This window comes from Parasteatoda tepidariorum, chromosome 4, assembly GCF_043381705.1.
Source record: "Parasteatoda tepidariorum isolate YZ-2023 chromosome 4, CAS_Ptep_4.0, whole genome shotgun sequence".
NCBI classification, from domain to species: Eukaryota; Metazoa; Arthropoda; class Arachnida; order Araneae; family Theridiidae; genus Parasteatoda; species Parasteatoda tepidariorum.
In genome coordinates, this window is record NC_092207.1 from 22,445,578 (window position 1) to 22,464,825 (window position 19,248).

The 19,248-nt window shown below is 29.3% G+C and overlaps 2 protein-coding genes across 2 annotated transcripts in view; both read left to right on the forward strand.

Annotated features, from left to right (window-relative positions):
• The window catches only part of LOC107456772 (HAUS augmin-like complex subunit 3), a 32,769-nt gene that overhangs the window by 7,165 nt on the left and 6,356 nt on the right, over positions 1-19,248 (forward strand). Inside the window, exons 5-9 of the mRNA XM_071179520.1 lie at positions 728-904; positions 2,421-2,506; positions 2,603-2,737; positions 3,029-3,209; positions 4,326-4,478. Coding sequence (XP_071035621.1) covers positions 728-904; positions 2,421-2,506; positions 2,603-2,737; positions 3,029-3,209; positions 4,326-4,478 — 732 coding nt within the window. The remainder of the gene's footprint in view (positions 1-727; positions 905-2,420; positions 2,507-2,602; positions 2,738-3,028; positions 3,210-4,325; positions 4,479-19,248) is intronic.
• LOC107456770 (zinc finger protein 862) lies at positions 10,307-17,829 on the forward strand. The gene is made up of 2 exons (XM_016074715.3): positions 10,307-10,858; positions 13,212-17,829. The coding sequence occupies exons 1-2, from the start codon at positions 10,763-10,765 to the stop codon at positions 15,633-15,635; spliced, it is 2,520 nt and encodes an 839-aa protein (XP_015930201.2). The 5' UTR covers positions 10,307-10,762; the 3' UTR covers positions 15,636-17,829.

Below are 19,248 nucleotides of genomic sequence, written 5' to 3' on the forward strand. Positions count from 1 at the left end.
TGAGGAATACATGATTTTAAAAGAATCATCTGGATTTTTTTAGAATTTTTTTCGCTAGGAAAGAAATAAGAAAAACAAGATCTATCAATGTCAAAACTAGTATGTTTTTATTAAAAAAGTGAAATCTGAAACATGTCTCAAATGAAAAGGAGCTGATATGAAAAACTGAGGGCCTTTATCTGTCCTGTTTCTTCATCAGAACAAGTTATTGATGAATCAAAATTGAAAAAAAAAAAATTTAAATTAAGGGATTTACCTCTTACTTAATTAATGAATAACAGATTCTTTTCAACTTATATCAATCTATCTTAATTTTGTTGAATCTATTTCCAATCTCAAGAAAATTCTGGTTAAAAGATTTCTCACAGAATATATGTATGCACAAAATCGAGCAGTTTTGTAAAATAATTTTGGATCAATACATTTCCATCTTAATTTTTTATTTAAAAACATTGAGTATTACCCATTTTTCTAACGTTGTGGTGAATTAAAGAAATATGCTGCACAAAACGTTATTTTCTAAGCAGTGCATTACACTATATTCTTAGCCCTTCGTTTCTCTTTCTTAAAAATAGTATGTATGTGTTAGACCGAAAAATGTCCTGATTTTCTTGTAAAATATTGTCCCTATTATATGTTTTGAAAATGATTTTTATTTTGAACCACTACAAAACTTGTTGTATGCTTTATATTTGTATATGTATTGAATTCCGTGTTGTGTTTTTAGCTATCTACAACACTCAAATCTATTTCTACATTAATTTCCAATTTGAAAGATGTATCTGATATAGCTGATGAGAATATGGTGTTGCCTTTTTTAAATTATGGAGATGTTGAAGAATACTTTAAAAATGAAGAAAAACTTAGCAGTCTTGTGCTGACTAATCTCCTGAATGATTTTCAGGTATTTAAAGATTTTATTGTTCATTTACAGGGTTCTCACTGTCTGGAAATTTTTTTAAAGTGATAGCAAAAATGAGATAAGTCCACATGTTTCAATCATTCAATAAATGTTAAATTTAAAGGAAATATATATGGGTGCAAAAAATAACTTTGGAATAATTTTGTAATTCACAAATAAAAGATAAATTTAAAAAAAATTCAGTAGTCTTGAAAAATCTAAACTACCATTTCTTTGTTTTCCAAGTTGTGGGAACCCTGGATGTTGGGATATCTTGCTTATTATTTTCAATAATTATAGGGAAGCATTTTATATAAGAATAAAACAGCCAGTTTGACAAATCAGCTTCATGGAAATGATATACACTTTATTTCCTTGCTAAATTTATGTATACGTCAAAATCCTGATACTATTTTTTTTGTTGTTATATTTAAAAAAATACTTTTTTTAAGAGGCCTCTATCTTGGATTTTAGGTTGAATTTTTTATTTATCTTTTCTTGATATTTTTTAATACTTTAAAACTTTTGATGAAGTAGTATTATTAAACAGCACAATACCTTTCAAAAAAGTCATAAAATAAAGGGGTCAGACTATTTAATTTTGAGAAATAATGCTTGGAACTTCTATGAATTTTTCCTCAAAATTTTAAATCAATAAAATGATGTGATTTGTAGTCTTGAGTAAGTAGTTTAAAACTAATAAATTATAAATGTGTGTATATTCAAATATATAGGAATGTGTAGTTTTTAGATTTAAACCTAAATTTATTACAGTTTAAACTGATTTGGATGACGTTAAAAAAACATGCATAAAATAAAGATACTTATCAAAAATCTAAAAACATGCAACTGTATACTATATAATTATTTATCAAAAACTGTTGATGTCAGAATTTTATTAGCGTAATTTTGTCAGGAAAAATTAGCGTAGATTCTAAAATACTATGCGCTTTATGTCTGGTAACCTTGTATTTTACACATATCAAAACATACTTCCAAATAGAGTAAATATCCATCATTAGTTTATTTGTGAAAATTAAATCAAGAGAATTAAAAGCATATTTGGACCCATGTCCACCCTTTTGACAGTTGAGTTTGATCGGGAAGGGAAGAATCTCTTAATAGCTTATGTACAACTTTTCTTTAAATACACTCTAATTTAATGTAATTATACTTTTATAACTGAAACCAACATTTATTATAATATTACCGCAAATTATTATTTTTACTTTTTCCTTATTGTTTTGTTAGTTAAATTCTTCTTAAATTAAACATTTGAATTCTGGCTTATGCTAATGATAATAGACTAAAATTAAATATTTTTGGAGAGAAAGATGTTCTATTTGAATTGTTATTTTTACCTTCTGTAGTTTTTTTATACAATTACCAAAACTGGTACTCTGACACTTAGTTATTTTGTTGAAAACTTTTGTATACTCTCCATTAAAAAATCAAATGCGGCAGGCGTAGATTATTTTATTTCAAATTTTTAATTATATTTTTATTTTTTTTGTTTTAGTTTGAAGATGAGGATAATACTATACTAAATGTACCTGGACTTTCTAAACTGGAGATTTCTAAGGAAATTCATATTTTAAAGAATTCGTAAGATAATTTGTTTTGTGAATTTAAGTGTATTAATTTATAGTTTAATTTTATAACTTTGCATTTTTTCAATGATAAAGTTTGTATTTTTTTTAGCTTGAAAGTGTCGAAAACTTGTGAAATCAAATCAATTTGCAGTAAGATAAATACTGATAAAACTGTGATGCTTATCAAAAAATTTCAAAATGGTTACTTTGATGAAGTACTTGAAATGTCAACAGCTCAGTTGAGGTAAGATTGAAAAATATTTATTAAAGCTTATCAGGAAATTAATACTTTTCACATTAATTTCAAATGCTTTCTTATTATTATCTTAAAACTCATTAGTTCACATCAAATTGCCCAGAATATGAAACCTCTAAATTTTAGGTAAAACTTGTATATAATGCATCCTTTAATCTTCTTCCATACTTTTTCTTAGAATTCATATTTAATAAAAAAAAAAAAGGTGAAGTATTTATATTGTTGATTATTAAAAAATTCCCAGGTGTTGTATATATATATATTTTTGTTCTGTTTTAGTTATAAATTTGAAAAGGCAGCCCAAGTGAATGAATATTTAAAGAAGAAGGAGGCTCTGCTGCAATCACATCTTTCTGATGCCATAGGAGAACATGTGGAAGCTCAAAGTAGACAGATAGCCATTGCACATTGTCATGAAACACGTCTAATCTATAAAAACAGTCTCGAAAACATTTCACGTGTAAGTTGAAATATTGTTATAAATCTATAAAAAAAAATTCTACTCAAATAAAAAAAAAACAATACTAGGTAGTTAATGAAGTAAACGAAGAAAAGTCTGGCCTAATGTAATGTTAGACCTCATAAAAACAATGATTCTCAGTTAATTGGATAGAAAAAGTTTAAATAATTTGCAGTCTATTAAAAATAACTCTCAAGACGCTCATTTTGTATCCCTAAAGTTATTTATCTCAATTTGTTGAATCAAAGATACGAGATTGACTAGCATATCTTTAGAATGATTTATCATAAATAAGAGAACATAAGTCATAGATTTTTCATTGCGAAATAAAAGCTACAACTAATTTTAAGTCATCTTAGTTAAATTATATATGATTTAAATCAACATATACTGAAATTGATTTTATATAATCAATTATTATAAGTAAGATTTATGAACTATTTCACCGTAGATTTTTCGTCACAAAATAAAAGCTCTAATCTTTCAAATTTGGCCAATTTTAATAATTTGATTTTTTTGAGTCCTTGAGAATAAAACAATCCTCCTCCACTATGTCAATCCATCTAAGTTTGAATCTTCCTCTTCTTCTCATGTTAATTGTTTAACTGAAAAAATTTCTTTTAGATTCTTTGAACAGGTGGTATAATTTGGTGTTTCTTCTTTTACCATTTTCCTGAATTCCTTCAAAGATGCTTTTCAGGATCTTACCTTTAAAGGTACCCAAAATATTATGGTCATCTTTTATGCCTCTGAAGCTTAAGTCAGATTGGGATGTCTGAATGTCTTATACAGAAATAACTTCATCCTTCAAGGCAAAAAGTTGCCAGTAGGAGTGGCAGGAAATGCCTACGAGGCCTTGACCCACCCTGGGCTGTTCTGTCATAATTGATGAGGTTTTCACTACTGGGAATTCTGTCACAGTTTTTGAGAAATGAATCTTTAAATTCTCAATGATTATTTATTTTATATTGTATATCTTATTAAAATATTAAAGAAGGACATATCATCCAAAATCATATTTTATAATACCTTTTTTATTAATTTGTTTTTCTATCTACCTTTTATTTATTTATTTTTTTTAATTTTATGTTTCTATGTACATAAAATGATGCACAGCCTCTCCAATATTTGTTGAATCAAAAAGCACGAATTGAGTTCCTGAATCTACTAATAAATATACACCAGGAGTACTGGCAGGATGTTAAAGATTTGCTTTACAAAATTTTCCATTTTGTGGACTCTGAAAAGGAATCATGTCTCTTTAGGCAGGTAGGAAACCATTTTGATTAATTATTAACATTAAATTCTAAATCTTATAACATTTTCCTCTCTCTCTTTCCTTTTTTTAAAGATATTTTTTGAAAACTTTGTAATTAACATGAAAAGACACTTTTTTGTGTGCAAAGAATATACTATTTTCATAATTGTGAATTTGCAACAGTTAGGTAATTAGTCGATTTAAGCTTTTCTGTAACCTGTGTCCTCTGTACTAATACCTTACAACAATATTAACCAGGGTTCATTCTAGGCGGGGTTTACGGGGCGGGCCGCCCCGTATGCCCTTTTGATGAGAAATTTCCGCCCTGTTGCCCTTTACTCCTTTTATCCCGCCCTGATAATATAAAATGCGCCCTGGAGTGCCCCCTCCAGAAAAATCCCACCAATTAGTCTTTCCTGCAAGAAAGAATTTTTTTATTCTGCCCCACCTCATGGAGACACTTTTCTTGAAATCAACTTGTCCTTCTAGCTCAAAAGCTATGGGTAAATAGGATTCCACGAAACGCTCCCCCTCCCCCCCTCCTTACTATTTCCTCTTGAAGTTAGTGGTTGAAATAAGAGATTTTCCCAGAAGTTCCGCCTGTCAGGGAATGCAACCCCTCCTGCAGCTGTGTGGATTCCTATTTCTCCTTTTAGAAAAATCTCTTTTTCTTAGGACTGGAAGTATTGCTTATTTTAAGAAACCATACGGCAATGGTGAAGGTCAGTTGGTCAGTAGGCTTGCCAAGAGTTTTCTTGGAAAGAATTTTCTAAGGAAAGAAATCCCGTTCACAAAGCCTGTAGACTAGTTTAGGGGTCGGACTAGGTCATTGAAAAAAGTGATACATTCTAATTTATCTTCTGCCCTGCACCCCCCCCTACTCCGATTTATTCTTTCGAAGGACGAAATAAATTTTTACTTTCTGTTTCAAAAGTGGGGGGACTTAGACAATTAACTAAGGAAATAAAAAAGCATTTTTATCCAAAAGAAACAAAAAAATATTAATTTTAAAATCACCTTTTTTTTTACAATGACTCAACAAAATTCTTACGATAACAATGAATAATTAGGGCCTTTCTGTGCAGGCAACGAAAGAATTTATATTGGCAAACTACAATTTTTATTATTATTATTTATCTGAAATATTTTTTCCAGTACTTTCTCATTCCGTTGGCAAGCTGCCAGCAGTATAAACGGATCGTCTTTTTTTTTTTTTTTTACTCTTTGAAATATCGCTTATCAATGACTTTCTCGTTTTCATTAGATTGTTCGAGCAGTCTATTTTTTTTTTATTAATTTGTTTATTCATATTATTAATAGTGTGTGCAAAGGTATAATAACTGTGCCTCATAAGAGTTGAATCAAACGTACAATTTATTTGTAGATGAGGCATACTTAATTCGTTAAACGTTTTTTCATTGTTTATTTATTTCCTTATTTATTATTTTGTTCGACTGTTCATTCTAATTGATACTAAATAAGCGAATTTAAAACGGAAACTTTTCCCTACATTTAGAATTTTTTACTCATTAACAGTTCAATCTGAGGTTTTTATTTTGACGCTATCACAAGTGCTCCGATAATCGATGGCGACGACTCAGTGACATCCAGACATTACGAATGATGTAATTAAATCGGGAAATATAAATCCGAAACTTTTTATCACCTAATATTATTAAATTTATTTATAGCTGTGTGCTTGTACCTCAAAAATATTGAAAAATAAAATTTATTTGACGATATAACATGCCTTATTTGCAAATTTCTTTTTTTTCTTTTCTGAATGATCACAGCGCACTTAAATAGAACTAAATAAATTGTTTTTCTTCTGTTGATAATGTTAACCAAAATAAGCTAATACAACTTAATCCTGGATATTGCATACAAACATGAAGTTATTTTTTAACGCTATGTATTTAATTTTATTTTAAAAACATCTTTGAACAGCCGATCCAATTTTGGGTTTACGACTACCAATGTTTAACTTCGTAGCCATGTAATTTTGAAACCGATCCAGAAGACAAGAGTACTCATGGATCGAGTATTGGGAGCAATTTTCCTTCTGGAAGGACGTTTTGATGTAAGAGTTGAAAGAGCGTTAACCTTCCAATGAGGTGAACCGGGTTCGAATCCCGGCAATGACTGGGATAAGATATCCGCGTGCGACTTGCACCGACTACGGTGCTGACGTGAAATATCCTCAGTGGTAGACGGATCTTGGGTTGGAGTTCCCTTGCCGTCAGGCTAACCATGGGAAATTCTCGTGGTCTTCCTTTCCGTGTAACGCAAATGCGGGTTAGCTCCATCAAAAAGTCCTCCACGAAGGCAAAATTTCTCCCAATACTTAATCCAGAAGATCCCTTGTCTTCTGGATTAGGTTCAAAATTACAAGGCTACGGAGTTGAACATTAGGAGCCCTAAACCCAAAATCGGGTCAGCAGCTCACAGTTACCACGCCGATCGATAACTCTATGTAGTACTTTCGATATATTTAAATATGACACTTCTTTATTTTTGCTTTTTTTCCCCCTCGTTATTGTAGAAATTTGGTCTTTATTTTGGAGCTTATCACAATTTCGGCCATAATCTATATCAAATCATAATCATAACACCGTGATGATTTGACAACGCATTGTAATATTAGATAGATTAATTTAAATACAAAACATTTTTCACTGAATACTTTTAAGCTTTTTTTATTTATTAATTTATTTTTAATATCAATGTTTTTAATATCAATGCTATTCGCTAATTCTGCGTTTGAAAGATCGTGCATCGTTAATATTGTAAATTGAATTTATCTGTACATAATAAGCAAATTTTTAGTTCAATTCTTTTTAAAACCTAAAATGTTCATTTAAATACAATAAAAAGTGCTGCGATCACAAATAATTTTTTTATATTTTATTTATTTACATTATAATAATTTGTAATTGCTTTAATCCTTTTTTTCTCTTAATGACAGGGTGTGTACGCACTGGGAATTTTGACAGAAACTAGATTCGAAAGAAAAAAATAAGTCACGGAATTGGTATTGAAAAAAACTTGTACGTTTTTGATAACGTAATTTGTGAGATTTCACTTTTTCGTTCTTAATACCGTAATTCCCCCTTGCAAATTAGAAGATATAAAAAAAAGAAGAATTTTTTTTTTCTTTCTGATCGACTGTTATTAGGTGCATCATTAAGATTCTTCTATTATTTTTAAGCGTTTTTAGAGTGAAGTCAGAAAAACTCAAAAATTCTGCTCTGAGAGTTTTAATATATGTTAGGTGTTTTAATATCTAGTATTGTTTCTCAATTTCCGCTATCCTTCATTTATATGACAATTTATTGTTTCATTATTTCAGATAAAACATTAATTAGGACGACAGAAATTTATTTTTCTCATCCGCTATGTTTGTGAGCTATCAATTAAAGCACTTTTTTGAATTTAATAAATTCTGATTCCTCAGAGGTGCGGATCATCAGCAAGTTGCGCATGATGTGGAATCACACCCGCTCTTCTTTTAAGTGTGATGCTTCTATATAGAAATAAAAACAGAAGATTGTTTATTAATAAACACCGACAATGATTTATTACTAACTAGCCGCCTAAGGCGGCCAGCTGTCCGCCACGCTGAAGGTTTTCACAAATAAAGTTTTTTAAAACATAGCAGGAAATCTGAAGATTAGTGGACAATTAAAGTGTTCCTGTCCTGCAATTTTGTCTTCATATCCAGTTCTGCTGCAGATGTGTTATAGCTCTTGAGGATGTTTGAAATTATATAGCTGCAACGCTTAAGAAAAAAAAAACTAAAATGCCAAATACATGAAAAGAACACGAAAACGAATAAATTTTTTATGGTATCAATTTTTATTTCTATATAATTTTTTATGCTATCAAATTCTATTTCTATATCTGTTACGTCAAGCACTCAGGTATTATAATTTGATCTAGTTGTGCTTGTATAATTTTGATCTAGTTGCGCTTTCTACGTCATTTTGTTAACATCGTTTGGTTTGTTATTTAACATCGTTTGGTTTGTTATTTCTAAGTTAACTTTCAAAAAATTGGCTGGCATCAGCATTTTTATTCTTTAAGTTGTTTATTTTTTCTTTTGGAATTCGTTCCTTTTTAGCGAAATGTTTTTCAACCTAATCGAATTCTTTGCCGACTGTTCTCTGTATATATAAAGAAAATAAAGTAAATATTTTTAAAGTGTTGTGAAAAGAATTTTTAGTTGTACAAAGTACTACAATATCGCTATAAAAATTATCGTCTTCGCTTAAGAAAAAAAAAAAAGAGCGTGGAAAGAAGAAGAAAAACTTATTATAACAATTATGAACAGCGACAAATATATCAAAGCGAAGCGTTCTATTTACGTATCGAATATGTTGCCACATTTTTAATACAAAAGTTAAACTTTTCTCCACTTTAATAAATGTAAACTAATGCGAACTTTACAATTAAATTATTAATTCCTTCGTATATTATTGGTTTAAGTTGTCGAAAATTAATATTTCAATTGTGAGGTTCGCATTAGCATACATTTATAAGAGTGGGGAAAAGTATATGCATTTTTTAATAGTTTTTTGAATATGGCTCTTTGAAGACGAAAAAGCAGACGAAAAGCATAGACTTACAAAATGACTGATAACTAAATAACTAATCCAAATTTTTGAAAAAGAAAAAAAATACTTCTTCATTATGTCAAAACACAATTATGTGCCGAGTTTTGTGCCTGGGCGAGGCTTCTGGGACGATATATTGTGATTACAGACACACACACACACACACACACACAGCCGCTTTTATTATTATGTATAGAAGACTAACGATTATTTCATAAAGAAGGGTTTAGCTTTCTTTTTTTATAAAAACTTTTATTTCTTGTGCGTCTTCGTTCAAAACTTTGTACTCAATGAATTAGTTAATTGCTTATAGACTGCTCATTAGTTAATTGCTAATTTTTTTTTAATTCAGTTAATTTAATTTTATCATAGACTTTTGGGATTTAATGCTTATGGTAGCGCTACTTTTAACTATCGTTTCCGTTTGGTTAATTTTTAAGTGCCGTTGTTTTTATTTAATTTTAGTAATAAATTTTCTTGTATTTTATTATTTATTTTAAAAAAAACTTATAATTAGGTTTGAAGTACATTGCGTTATTTAATCATTGATTTTATTTTATATTAGTTAATTTGGTGATTTAATTAAATTTTTAGTTTTTTATAATTCGGTTTTATTTAGTTTATTAAATTTAGTTTATATTTCAGAAACTGCGATAATTTTTCCGGCCAGGTTTAGTTTATTTTTATAGATTATTCTTTCAATAACAGAAAACGAAACGTTTCGAAAATTAATTCAGTTTTTTTAATATCTTTCTAGTGGAAGCTCTGTTTCGCCCTTAGTTTCGCACGTTTCTATTCTTTCAATAACAGAAAACGAAATGTTTCGAAAATTAATTCAGTCTTTTTATTTTAATATCTTTGTGGTGGAAGTTCTGCCTTTAGTTTTCCCCTTTTTTTTTTACTAAATATCGTGGAGGAGGCCAAACTTGTTACTAAATTTTATTTATAGTACTTTAGAGTGCTAAGAAACATTTGATTTTAATGAAATTTATTTAATTAAGATTTAATATTGAATTTCAAAGTGCATTAGTTTTATTATAATGTAAAAAAACTGTAGAGAAATTGAGTTGGCTTGAGCTTTTCTGTTTAAAATATTTGAACTCAGTTCAAATTATGACTGCTCGTTCAGTTTACAATGAATAAATTATGATTTATTTTTAGCAATAATAAATAAATACGACGGAAAATTGTTTAATATTGAAATGTTTGAGATTCTAATTATTAAATATAAGAAGAAAACTTTTAAAAAAAAAGATAAAATTTCATGTAATTTAGCGATTTTTGTCCAACTTACATTTCACTTTTAGGTGGGCGGACCCTTGTTCCCTAATTAGTGTGGAGGAGACCTAAAGGTGCCCAGCCTCCTATACTCTAGGCCAATGAACCGGTAGGTATCCATGCCAGTAAAGGAAAGAAAATTTCTGACTGGTCGGGTTATTCTAAAAATTGACAATGATATCATCCGTTCACAGTATATAAGGTCCCAATTACATCCAACAGTGTTCAATATCTTTCTCCTTGAACTATTTTATCTCGTTAACTCCAATTCCCTTTTAAGAGCGATTTTTAGTTTTCGTTAATTTGATTGGTGCTCAAACCAAGCTCGGACGTCGTTTATACTTATAGCTGTGATCACGACTTTAATAACCTTTCATATTTCTTCACGATTTGAGTGTTTAAAAATGCCATCCAAAAATAGAAGGAAGAGAGAAAACGATCGCCTGCTTCATCAAAAGGGAGCGAAATGCATGAAGTTGACTACTTTTTTTGGAAAAAAGGTCAGTTTGTTTTATTTCCTAAGTATAATGTATAAATAGATTTAATTTTATTTTTTTAAAAAGTAGTTCAAAAAATTTTGTTATTTTAGATACAATGAATAAATTATAAAAATTGTTTTTTTAAATTATTTCAATGTGGATTTTAAAATTTAAATTTCAATCAAAAATGAAGTATTATTTTTTAATTTTCCTTTTCTTGAATTTAAGTATTATTATTGAAATATTCTGATATTTTAATGACAATGATGAATAGATTATAAAAATTGTTTTTTAAAATTTCAATGTGGATTTTAAAATTTAAATCAAAAATGAAGTATCATTTTTCAATTTTCCTTTTCTCAATTTTAAATATTATTGATAAAATTTTGTTATTTTAGTTACAATGAATAAATCATAAAGACTGTTTTTTTAAATTATTTTAATGTGGATTTTAAAATTTGAATTTCAATCAAAAATGAAGTATTATTTTTAATTTTCCTTTTCTCGAGTTTAAATATTATTATTGAAATATTCTGATATTTTAATGACAATGATGAATAGATTATAAGAGTTGTTTTTTAAAATTTCAATGTGGATTTTAAAATTTAAATCAAAAATGAAGTATTATTTTTTAATTTTCCTTTTCTCAAATTTAAATATTAGTATTGAAATATTTTGATATTTTAATGACAATGATGAATAGATTATAAAAATTGTTTTTTAAAATTTCAGTGTGGATTTTAAAAGTTAAATCAAAAATGAGGTATCATTTTTCAATTTTCCTTTTCTCAATTTTAAATATTATTAATAAAATTTTGTTATTTTAGTTACAATGAATAAATCATAAAGATTGTTTTTTTAAATTATTTTAATGTGGATTTTAAAATTTGAATTTCAATCAAAAATGAAGTATTATTTTTAATTTTCCTTTTCTCGAGTTTAAATATTATTATTGAAATGTTCTGATATTTTAATGACAATGATGAATAGATTATAAAAATTGTTTTTTAAAATTTCAATGTGGATTTTAAAAGTTAAATAAAAAATGAAGTATCATTTTTTCATTTTCTTTTTCTCAATTTTAAATATTATTAATAAAATTTTGTTATTTTAGTTACAATGAATAAATTATAAAGATTGTTTTTTTAAATTATTTTAATGTGGATTTTAAAATTTAAATTTCAATCAAAAATGAAGTATTATTTTTTAATTTTGATTTATAAAGCAAAATTAAAGCATTTATAAAGCTTGAATTATATAAGCAAATTAATGGATTAGTCTTTTATAGTTTGTTGCATTCTTAAAAATAAGATAGTATTAAAGTGTTAAAATGATAAAATAACTTTATTATTTTTATTTTATTTATTTTGAAAAATTTTTCAGAAAAAATTGTAATTTCTTTACAATTGTCATTTTTATTTATTTATATGATTTTTTTCTGCCAAGCATAGTGCTTTAAGGAAGAATTCAGATTCTTCAATAATTTTACTAAATAGTTTTAATTTCAAAACCTTTTTAAAACTTTTTAACCTAATATGTTATCAATATTTAACAAAGCGGAAAAGCTTGAATTATATAAGCAAATTAATAGATTAGTCTTTTATAGTTAGTCGCATTCTTAAAAATAAGATAGTATTAAAATGATAAAATGAAAAATTTCAAGTGCTGCTACTAATTCCACAAAACAGATTAAATAGAAACGATTTCTACCAAAGTGTTCTTCATTACACATTACATAAAATTGGGGAGTTGCTAGAGAGAAAAAAGTATTTTGGAATATTTAATTTTGATAATTTTTAAGGAGTCTTCTGTCATATTTATCATTATCTTTATTGTGTGCAGTGCTAATGTTGATAGATTCTATTAATGTTTTTATTTAAATAAAGGTTAGAAGTGGGAATTCTTAAATATATAATAATAGTTATTATATATTACAATTAAATTCAGTCCTCTTTCAAGTAAAAACAGATTATTCTGATATCTAAGCATCTTAAATCATCCCACTTTTCTTTCATTAGGTTTAGCTTAATATATTGTTTTAAATTAATTTAAATAATTATTTTATGAAAATTTTAATGGAAAAAAATTCTATTATGTTTGAAGATTTAGAAATTTCTAAATTTTAGTATGTTTTTTATTAGGTCTCAGTGAAACATATAAATAAAAGTGTCTAAAATTATTTTTCAAAACAACACATGGTCAGAAAATTTATAAGATTCCTTATTTAATAAATTATTTATATTTTCATGCGTTTTATAACATGTTTATATTTATTTTTGTGATGTTTCAAAGACAGCACCCCTGTTAATTAACTAAACAAATATACATGTGACAGTTTGTATTAAATGGTATTCTTTTTTCTCAATTTTTTAAGGACTGTAATCGGAATGCGGATGCCAAAAATTTGCCCTTGGATGAACCAATCGAATGCAACAGGCAGGAGAACTCTGAAATACAGCCAGCAATTGAAGGAGGCTCCCAACTACAAAATGAAGCAATGGAATGCAATACACAGGAGAACTCAACTGAAATTCAGCCTGCAAATGAAGGATGCTCCCAACTTCAAGTATTGGAGGAACAATTCAAAGATAATGCAGTGCTATTAGAACAGAGTGCCATAGAATGTAACAGACAGGAAGAATCGACTCTTCTTTCCCAGCTATCTGAACAAAATTTCGATCTATTACCTTCAAATGAGAGTCCATGCACAACTTCATGCTCCCAACTTCAAATATCACTGGAAAAAACAAAAGAAAGTTCCTTGTCTACCCCAACAGAGATTGAAATCCTGGATAATGAAGTTACTATTCCTAATAAGAGCAATTCATTTGAAACAGAAGCTGAAAAGTCGAAGAAAAAAGGTAAACACAAAATGACTTTTGATCAGAAATGGTTAGAAACTTTTCCTTGGTTGAGACATAGTCTCAAAGACTTGAAAGATGTTTTGCATTGCAATTTATGCATTAAACACAAAAAAAATTCTGATTCTCCATGGGTGAAAGATGGGTGCATAAGTATACGTCTAGACAAAATAAAAGCCCATGAGAAATCTGCCACCCACATGGCTTCAATAGTTCAAGAAACGAACTTTTTAACTTCAAATAATTTATCAAGTGAAAATCCAGAGTCGAAAACATTCAAAGCAGTTAAAGCAGGAATGAAAACATTGCATTTCCTTGTGGAAAATAATTTGCCATACACTACATTATTTGAACCCTTAATTAAATTTTGCATCGAGGAATTAGATTGTTCCATTTTAAAGCCTCTTAGAAAAGCAAAAAATGCAAGTTACACCAGTTACGCATCAACAAATGAATTTTTGAATGTCATGGCTTCCGTAAAAGAAAAAGAACTTTTAGACGATATTAACAAAAGTCCATGTTTTTCAGTTTTGGCTGATGAAACTTCTGATTTGAATAACCGGAAGCATATGGCCATGGCTGTGAGTTACTTAAAAGAGGGGGAAGAAAAAACTTCTTTTGTCAAGAATACTATGATACCTGACGGCAAAGCTGAAACTATTTTCACCGAAATATCTCAGGTGGTTGATGACTGTGGGGGCATACATAAAATGTCTGCATTTGTAAGCGATGGAGCAAGTGCAATGGTTGGCAAAAATGATGGGGTTGTCGCAAAATTGAAAAGAAGTAACGCCAAAATAATACCCATTAATTGTATGAATCATCGATTAGCCCTAGCGACAAAGGACAGTTTTGAAGCAACGAGACGATTCCTAAAGGTCGATGAGGTGTTAACGAGCACATACAAATACTACAAGCAAAGTTCAGCAAGAACCAACAGTTTGGTTAATGCCCAAAATCTTTTTACGAAGGAAAAGGGTAAAACCATAAAAAGAGTTGGCTTCACGAGATGGCTGTCTCATAATGAGGCTCTGAACTCTATACGATGTAATTATGAAGCCATCTTAGCAGATTTGGAAAATGCTGCTGTAGCAAAAGGAAATCCTAATCTCAGTGGTCCAGATCCTAATTCGCTTTTAAAAATATACAAGCAGTATGAATTTTTTCAAGCCATACACTTCTTGTGTGATGCCCTCTCAGTCATTACAAACCTTAACCTCCACCTTCAACGTAAGGATTCTGACTTAAGCTCTATTGAAGCAAATGTGCAAAACACCTTGGCAGAGATAAAGAAACTAAAAAAGAGACCAGGTGGAACCTACTGCAAGAAATTGGAAGAGCGCGCCAGGCAACTGAAAATAATTGCCCCGATAGGAGCCACCGATGGTTCATTCGAAGCTGATGCCCGAGTTTTCCTCGACCTTTTACATTCGAATGTTTCAAAAAGATTGGAAAATCTGGAAATTATCACGAATTTAGGAATTTTGGATCTTCGAAAAGTCCCAGAAGGAACTGATTTATCTCTGTATGGAAATACGGAGATAATGGAACTAGCAGAGTATTTCGAAATGGAAGAAGACGTTTTAATGAAAGAATGGAAAAATTTCAAGGATTTTTATGTTGTTAAAAGTAACATTCCACATGATGCTCTGTCAATACAAAAGCTTACATCCATGATGTTCAAGCAAAAGATGATTGTTGGCGATATGTTTCCATCTATTGGACAGTTAATGAACAGAGCATGTGTGATTCCAACTTCAAATGCAGAAGTTGAAAGAATATTTTCGCAAATTAAACTTGTGCTCACAGATAACAGAAATCGTTTGAAAGTTGAGCAAGTTCACAAGTTGATGATTTTGAAATTAGGTGGCAAGTGTGACTTTACAAAGGCCGTTGAAGAGTGGAACAATTTGAAAAAGAGACGCATCCTTCTTTAAAAAGAAATTTTGTGTTTTATCAAACTCTCAACAGTGTATACGTTATTTCTCTTATATATATATCCTGAAGCAGAAAGTGCCTAAAACTGTGGCCTACGTCGTAGAACAAACGAACTCCTGCTGAACAACTTGTATCTTGAATAAGTGACAGCATTTTTCTGCGAATCCCCCATCTACCTCCGGTAGTCTTGCAGAATAATCCCCAGCCCATATCTCATACATTCTTCTATACCATAATGACCTGAAGGTTTAAAAGTTTGCGCTCATAATCTCACAGAACATTTCATCCCTCCTCTGTCAGAAAGTACGTTTCAAGAAGTTGCTCTGCCAGATTTGCCTGTTAGCTCCAGAAAGACTACGCTACATCTTAAATAATTCTGAGAAATAATTCTCTGTCTAATAATTCTTTCTATATTTTCCTCAGATGCAATGCAAATGATAATCAACATTGATTCCGTATTGGAGCAGTATGAAATATATTTTGAAAACGAGAAAACTCTGATATTATCATTAAACGAATGAAAATTCTCTTTAGTATTAACCACTTGCCATTTCCCAGGAATGATGAGGCTTTAGAAGAGGAACATTTGACACACTGCACAAATTTCAGCACATTTATCAGTAATATCCCTCTCCCATTTCTTTGCCATTCTGAGGAGGAAATTAATGAATTAGCTTTTGGCTATAACATTTTTATAAAATGGGTGTATCAGTTTTTAGCAGACAGCAGGAGAAATCGATCACCATTTTTATCAAGAGAGCTTCTAAAGAAAGCCGTAAAAGAATTAAATTAAGAGATTTCCAATTTCAAAATGTTTATGACTTTTATATTTTCCATTCCCATTTCAAAAGCAATTTGTGAATCGTGGGGATCAAAGATTGTCAGAATTACTTCTAAAAGATCAAATACTTTCGATGGAGATAAAGAAGTTGTTGGAACAACAGAGCAGCGAATGTTTGTGTTTGCGAATGGTGCCCCATCTGGGCACTCGTCTCTTCGAAAGATTTTTAAGATTATTTTAATGTTCGAACCTTCATATCATAGGCATTTTATTAATAATTTCTCATCATCATCGCCATTAGCAAAATTTTGTACTTCAAAAGTGATTGAAAAAGTAACATATCAAGAATGTTGAACAAAGCAAGTGTGATACCAACTTCAAATGCTGAAGTTGAAAGAATATTTTCTCAAATTAAACTTGTGCTCACAGATAACAGAAATTGATTGAAAGTTGAACAAGTTCTCAAGTTGATGATTTTGAAATTAAGTGTTAAATGTGACTTCACAAAGGCTGCTGAAGAGTGGAATAATTTGAAAAAGAGATTCAAATTAATTTTTGAATGCCATGGCTTCCGTAAAGTCAATGGTAGAAGATGAGTGTGGAAATACAGCGATAATAGAATTAGCAGAGTATTTCGAAATGGAAGACATTTTACTGAAAGAATGGGGAGATTTCAAAGATTTTTATGTTGCCAAAAGTGACATTCCACAAATTGTTCTGTCCATACAAAAGCTTACATCTATGATGTTCAGACAAAAGGTGACTGTTGTTGGTGATATGTTTCCCTCTATTGGACAGTTGGTTGTGGCTGACAGTTATCTAAAAGACTGGGAAGAAAAAACTTCTTTGGTCGGGGATACTATGATACCTGGAGGAAAAATGGAAAGAAGTTGACAGTTATTGAACATAGCATGTGTGATACCAACTTCAAAAGCAGAAGTTGAAAGAATATTTTCCTAAATTAAACTTGTGCTCACATATAACAGAAATTGACTGAAAGTTGAACAAGTTCTCAAGTTGATGATTTTGAAATTAAGTGTTAAATGTGACGTCACAAAGGCTGCTGAAGAGTGGAATAATTTGAAAAAGAGATTCAAATGAATTTTTGAATGCCATGGCTTCCGTAAAGTCCCTGGTAGAAGATGAGTGTGGAAATACAGAGATAATAGAATTAGCAGAGTATTTCGAAATGGAAGACATTTTACTGAAAGAATGGGGAGATTTCAAGGATTTTTATGTTGCCAAAAGTGACATTCCACAAATTGTTCTGTCCATACAAAAGCTTACATCCATGATGTTCAGACAAAAGGTGACTGTTGTTGGTGATATGTTTCCCTCTATTGGACAGTTGGTTGTGGCTGACAGTTATCTAAAAGACTGGGAAGAAAAAACTTCTTTGGTCGGGGATACTATNAAACAATCTGCCATACACTACATTATTTGAGCCTTTGATTAAATTTTGTATCGAGGATTTAGAGTGCTCCAATTTGAAGCCTCTTAGAAAATCAAAAGAAACAAGTTACACTAGTTATGTCTCTACAAATGAATTTTTGAATGCCATGGCGTCCGTAAAAGAAAGAGAACTTTTAAATGATATTAAGTTCATGTTTTTCAGTTTTGGCTGATGAAACCTGATTTGAATAACAAAGCACACGACTGTAGCTGTTAGTTAATCATTTTTAATTAGATAATAATGTGGATCAAAACTTAGTAAATTAATCTATCATTTAAAAACACAAAGAAGGCTAAGGTATCTGCCCTTTTTATAAAATACAATGACTTTTTTTAAACTTGCTGCCCTTTTTTTCCAAGTATAGTGCCCTTTTCTATTTCTAGCACCCTGCCCTTTTTTGAGTCTAGAATGAACCCTGTATTAACCTTAATAACTTTGAAATAAAATTTCTTTAGTGTTTAACTTTTAATAATGAGCACATTTACCAAAAAGATTTAGTAGAAAATCAGTTTTGAAAATTTTATGTGTAACTGTTACATATATAATCATCAAATTACTTATGTTAGTTACTAATGTTATAATTCGAGCAAAGTATCGCTGTTTTCTTAATATTTTGATTTTAGTTTATTATAATTGTTATGTACGAGAACTATGGTATTTAATATAAAAACATTTTAACTAACAACCATACGATATAATATCAATTTTGAAATTTACTTTAGCTACTGGTGAAATGCTAAACAAAAACATTCATTTATAAAAGCGGTAAAATTTTAATTTGTTCCTAAAAATTATAAGTTGTTAGAAATAAAGTGCACTTTTAAGTAAACATGTAGATGAACTATTAAATTATAATTTATTTGTGTTTTATTTAAAAAATAGACAAAATTAGCAAGGTTGAGTTTAATTACATGATCCACTAGGGAGGAGTTAGTGAGCTTCACTTCCCCAAAACCAATTTAATTAGACCTACCTTCATATAAAAAGTTTCAGTTTATTAAATCTTCTTAAACATTTTACTTTCTGGAAGTTCTCTGAAATAATAAGTTGTATTGAAACTAAAATAAAACTACAGTTAAGGAAATAATCACAATCTCATAATTTAAAAAGTTAAAAGCAGAGTCTAAGAAAAAGAGGGGGCGGCAAAATTAAGGGTTGCCACAGGATGAATACTAGCTAATAAAAAATTGTCTTTTAGACTGTCATCAGAGTGCCACTTTTATTGTCAAAAATATATCTCCTGTGCATTTTATTATTATTTTTATTTAATAAATCTGAAATTTACTTTATTTTAAACTTATTTTGAAAAAAATTTTATTTTAAAAATCAACCTTTGATGATAAATAATAAAACAAAACTTGATTAAACTTGACTTAAA